Source organism: Nicotiana attenuata, unplaced genomic scaffold, assembly GCF_001879085.1.
Source record: "Nicotiana attenuata strain UT unplaced genomic scaffold, NIATTr2, whole genome shotgun sequence".
Taxonomy (NCBI): Eukaryota; Viridiplantae; Streptophyta; class Magnoliopsida; order Solanales; family Solanaceae; genus Nicotiana; species Nicotiana attenuata.
In genome coordinates this window covers 164674-170016 of record NW_017670846.1, presented here as the reverse complement: position 1 = coordinate 170016, position 5343 = coordinate 164674, and the positions used below count along the sequence as shown (strand labels likewise).

The window sequence follows — 5343 nt, the reverse complement described above, 5'->3', positions numbered from 1 at the left end:
TCCTACCCCCCCCCCCCCCCCCCCCCACAAAAAAATGACATTTTAAGATTAAAATTAAGCTAGAGGAGAGTCCGGGGACATTCTCTAAATTAGCTAATCTTCCCTCAGACATCTCTGATCTCCTCTAATATACACGCATATAATTAGGCTATTATGTATAAATTTGCATATACACATAAGACTTTTTAATTTAACTCTCCTAGCTTATCCACTCCTTATGCACGTACTATACTTGATTTTCCAAGTCCTTTGAACTTACGAAAGTCCCATGGAAACCATATGGAACTCTTGAAGGAAGCTTGACAGTGGCCTCCAACTCAAGAGTCATGGCATTCACTATTTGCAGCTCTGACTTCCATATTTTTTCATCGTGCACAAATGCAAGAATGTATCCATCATCTTCCTTTTCTGTGCATTGATTTCTCGGTAAAAATAGTGGCTCTCCTCCGTATCTTTTATCTCCATACATGTATTTTTGAACTTCCCCCGTTGACAGGTCTACTTTTGCAAATCCTGAAACTTTTGGCCATGGCTCTGCAATTGCAAGATAAGCGTACTGTGTTTTACGGCCAAGTTTGTTTTTATTTACCATTCCAGCTTCAAGATTCAACTGTTCCGTTGATGATGAAATTATTGCTCGTTTTCTGGACTCAGTAGTTTTCAGATTTAGCCTAATTTCTGACAGCACACTCTTCATATTCTCATCACATTCATTGAAAATTGAGTCAGGTGGAGTCATGCACGAGCCAATAACTACAACTTCGTCATTCTCTGGTTCCTCCCATGCATTCCAAAGATGAAAACAGAATGTGTCTGGTGACTCAACCCAAATAATGCTATTTGAATCTTTAGCATTTTTGGGTAAAATCCCGAACCTAGATTTCTTCTTCTCGTCATAGATTACTGGCGAGCCACCTTTGATCATATTCTGAAGCTTGAAAACCACTTGCTGGTCAGGGATCACAACGTAATTTTGAGTAATAGCAAAATCATGCATCATTGTTGGAACCTCCAGTGGGATCTCAACGTCATACGATTTCTTTCCATTTTTGGAAAACTTGAAATATTTCAAGTACGGCTTCTGAACGACATCGTAACTCAAAGCGAATAGCTCGCCAGAAACCGGATCGATTTTCGGATGAGCTATCATTGTGCTTTTGAGTTGCTCGTCAAAATCGTATCTCCCCTTTGTTTGTAAATCGCCACAAGGCTTAATAGCAACGTGATAAGGAAGATCATCTTCTGACATGGCTAATAACCTGCCGTTAAAGTAAACTAAACCGGCGTTAGCCACGCCTGTTCCATGACTGTGATCTACGAGCCCACAAAGTCCACGTGCATAGAAGAGGAGAAGACGCGCAATACCAGAATGCCCGTGGAGTTCACCTATGGCTTTCGGGAAAACCGATTTACCCAATTCACGCTCTTGAACTAGTCTTTCGGTTTCAGTGAAGCGGCACGAATAGTTCACTGAACCGCCGTTAATGGTGACTGCATGAAGCATGCCGTCACCGTCGAATAAATGGTGACCGGCAACGGGTTCAAAATGCGGGTTCGCGCCGTTACGTACGTAAACGCCGTTAATGCAATCGGGTACAGTTCCGCTAACGGAAAGGTTATGACGGACGGGCATTTCTTGTACAGGAGAAAAATTTCCGGCTATTTGAACGCCTGGATCGGAGGTTTTTGGGAGCGGGTTCTGTTTATCGCGTGAGATCAACGCGCTCTCCATTATATCCAATGCTTTCGCAGCGGCTTTCTGAAAGAGATTCCAGGCAGGTTGCGGGGGAGAAGGGGTGTCCCTTTTGGTAATTGTTGGATATTGATAGGGTTGTTTTGGGAAAGTGAGAACAGTAGGGGAGTGGAGAGCACATTGAATTTTAGCTCGAGGAGTGGGCTTTCTCATGGAGATGGATTTTGAAGGAAAGCCCAAATCAACAGGTGAACAAGTAGAAGAATTAGACGATGAAAAGAGATGATGGACTTTGACTTTAGCCCATGTATAAGAATTTGCAGATGTGGAAGTCATTTTATAAAAGGGAGAGAAGACAGGAAAGAGAGGTTTGGGAAGAAAGGGAAAGAGGGAAGGGTTTAAATAGAATTTGGTCATAGAGAAGATAGAGAGTATTGTAGTGTAGAGGGAAATGGAGGTCCACCTTAGACATCTTGGAGAAGAACATAAAAAAATACTTTTTTTCTAAAAGATTTTACTTTTTTCATGTTTGGCCATAAGATTTTTAATTTTCACTTAAAAATAAATATTTGAAATTTTTTCGAAAATTTTAAAAACTCTAAAAAACGGTTTCTAAAATTTTTACTTCAAATCACTCATAAAATTTAAAAAAAACTAAATTATATTCATGTGCAAATACAACTCTAATTTTCAAATAACTTTTTTACTTAAAAAAAAAATTATTTTTTCCGAAATTTTACAATTCCTATGTCCAAAGAAGTTGGGATCAACATAAGTCGAGAGAGAGAGGAGGGCCGGGATCGAACTAATAACAAAAGCATAAGTACATATTTTATGAATGATGAGATTATAAGTTGCAACATAATTTTAAGACAACACAAATTAGTTGGTGAGTGAACAAGGGTTAACTTCCGTCTTTCGACAAAATATTTATCTAATAAAAAGGAGAACATAATTTCTAAGACTAAAACATTTTTTAATGCATATTGAACACATCTTGTATCATAAAAATGGAGAGAAATTTACAATAGACGTGGAATTTGATGTGGTCAGCATTTTCTTTTTCGTTATAAGAGTGATCTGAGATACTTATTAAGTAAAATTAATACTACTTCATTAGTTTACTTTATGCGAAGATGTCACTTTTGACACATTTATAAGCTAAAGATATATACACTTCAAAAAGTACCAACATTGGCCTTACTATCAATTAATTGTTTTACATATTTAGTTTTTGTTTATTTTGATAAAATTTTGAATTTTTTATTTAAGTTGGTTCAAACAAAGCATGCTACTAAGAGTAAAATTAAAATATTATTTAAACAGTTTTTTTAGCAGGAATATTGTTGGATGATCTACATATTTCAACTTATCCCTGCAAGAGTAAGCAATTCTTCTTTTTTCCTTATGTTATAAAGTTTGGGAATTTTAGACAAATCGTCGGCAGGGGTCGCTGTTTATTTTTGTAATCAATATGCATAAGTTATACATTGATTATACACATTTATATTTAAACCTGAAAGATACATATATTTTACATTCACTAACGATATTTTTAATTTAAGCGATTGAATGAATGATTATTCAAGTTAATTCTTCTAAAAGTTTTGCACAAACATACACACAATTGAAGTATACAAAATCAATACATGCAAGGGGTTCTCTGGAAGCAGAAATAAGAGCGCTACTGGAAGGTCTTCAGATTGCTCATGAATGGGGCATATTCCCGCTGGAAATAGAAATAGATTGCATAGAGGCAATACAAGCAATACACAACGGTAACAGGTTATTTAACGATCTTATTAATGATTGTAGGTTTTTAATGCACCAGGAGAAGGTGATGCTCCTCCGGCACGTATTCAGGCAAGGAATAATATCGCACATCAACTGGCTAAGGAGGCAATGGTGCAAGCAAAAGGAATAAAAAAATTTGTCCGAATTATGCTGAGTCTTTTGTAAACAATGATCTAGAAGAACAATATGTTAAATATCTTGATTGCTGTAAATTAAATAATAATCTTTCTGAAAACAGAATCAGAAAGTTAGTAGAAATTAAATTCCGAAAACAGTAAACTTCTTCAAAATAAATTCTAGAAAAACGTTGTAAGAACAAATCGAGCCCACTGAATACACAGTGTGTCCTTAAGGAAATTATTCCCCTCAAGTACCCGAGGTTTTGGAATATATCCTCCCAGGATAGAACAATTTAACTCACCAGTGTATCGGTACTTAAAACACTGGTGATCGGCGAACCGCTCGATGGTCGTAAAACACACTGGAATATTTTGCGCAGAAGAAGAAGAAGATTCAGAAAATTTCGTAAGTAAATATTTTAGGATTTGAAGGTCTATTTATAGCCAACTTGGTGATGTTTCTGAAGAGGTTTGCAACCTTTCAGAATAGTCATGACTGTTGGAACAGGTGTGACCCTCTGAAGAGGTTTGCAACTTTTCAGAACAGTCATGGCTGTTGGAACAGGTGTGACTCTCTGTAGAGGTTTGCAACTTTTCAGAATATTCATGGCTGTTGGAACAGGTGTGACACTGTTTCAGAACAGCCATGGCTGTTGGAAATTTTTGCGGAAAATTTAAAACGAATTTAAATTAATCCGGGAAAGAAAAACGGGCTAGACCGGACCGGGTCGCGGGTCATCCCTCCATTTCTTTTTCCATCATTTTTCATTCACACCTCTTTTACTATTATTTATTAAATAACAAACCCAACAATCCCCCACATGAATGGGGAATGGATATAAACTTAAAGGAATGCACGGACGTGTGTGTGTTTTACAAGCAAGAATTAATTGCATCTGGATAAGTAGGTTTCCATTTGAACTTTCCGTAGTGAACTTATATCGGATATACTCGGTCAATCGGTAGATTTGATATCTTTGAACCGTCGAGCTTTGTTGTATACCTAGACAACATAAGTCACACAATCAATCCTTAACCATCTATGGTTCTCACGTTTGTGTTCGTTTCAGCCATGAACACCGCCTGGTTTCATGAGTGCTTAGAGAATGGGCCTTTACTTTCATTCTCCTTGAAGCGGCTTACACTTCACACTCACATAGGTGATTCCTAAACGTGTAATCCTAAAGACACACTATCTGGTCATATCCTGCCAGACTTAGCAAATCATTAAAAAGCTTTAAGCTTTATTGACTCATCAAAAAAGCCTTAATGCTTTACCTCATTTTTTGAACATTGTCTTCATCACGAGAATGGGTTGAGTTAGTTGACAATGTTGAACCGTCATTCATAACTTTGTTTGATCTCTTTGAACCTAGCTCTTGGGATCTCCAGTCTGCTAGGTAGAGTTACCGCCATGATGACTTGTCCTAGGCCTTTAACCCTATTCCCTTTGATGATCTTTCAACCACCTCTCTAGATAGGCCTTTTGTAAGTGGATCCGACATGTTATCTCTTGACTTTACGTAGTCAATTGTGATAACACCGCTAGAGAGTAGTTGTCTAACGGTATTGTATCTCCGTCGAATATGACGAGATTTCCCGTTATACATAACACTCCCTGCCCTACCTATTGCTGCTTGACTATCACAATGTATACATATAGGTGCCAAAGGTTTGGGCCAAAATGGAATATCTTCCAAGAAATTCTGGAGCCATTCAGCTTCTTCACCGGCCTTG

General features: G+C 37.6%; 1 protein-coding gene across 1 annotated transcript; it reads right to left on the bottom strand.

Moving 5' to 3' along the window:
* Positions 1-27: 27 nt before the first annotated feature.
* Positions 28-2125, bottom strand: LOC109243862 (probable 9-cis-epoxycarotenoid dioxygenase NCED5, chloroplastic). The gene has a single exon (XM_019410871.1). It carries the CDS (start codon positions 2108-2110, stop codon positions 227-229), a length of 1884 nt encoding a protein of 627 aa, XP_019266416.1. The 5' UTR covers positions 2111-2125; the 3' UTR covers positions 28-226.
* Between the last annotated feature and the right edge of the window lie 3218 nt (positions 2126-5343).

Coding starts and splice junctions, on each gene's coding strand:
- LOC109243862 (XM_019410871.1), bottom strand. CDS start 2,110: ATGACCAAATTCTATTTAAACCCTTCCCTCTTTCCCTTTCTTCCCAAA.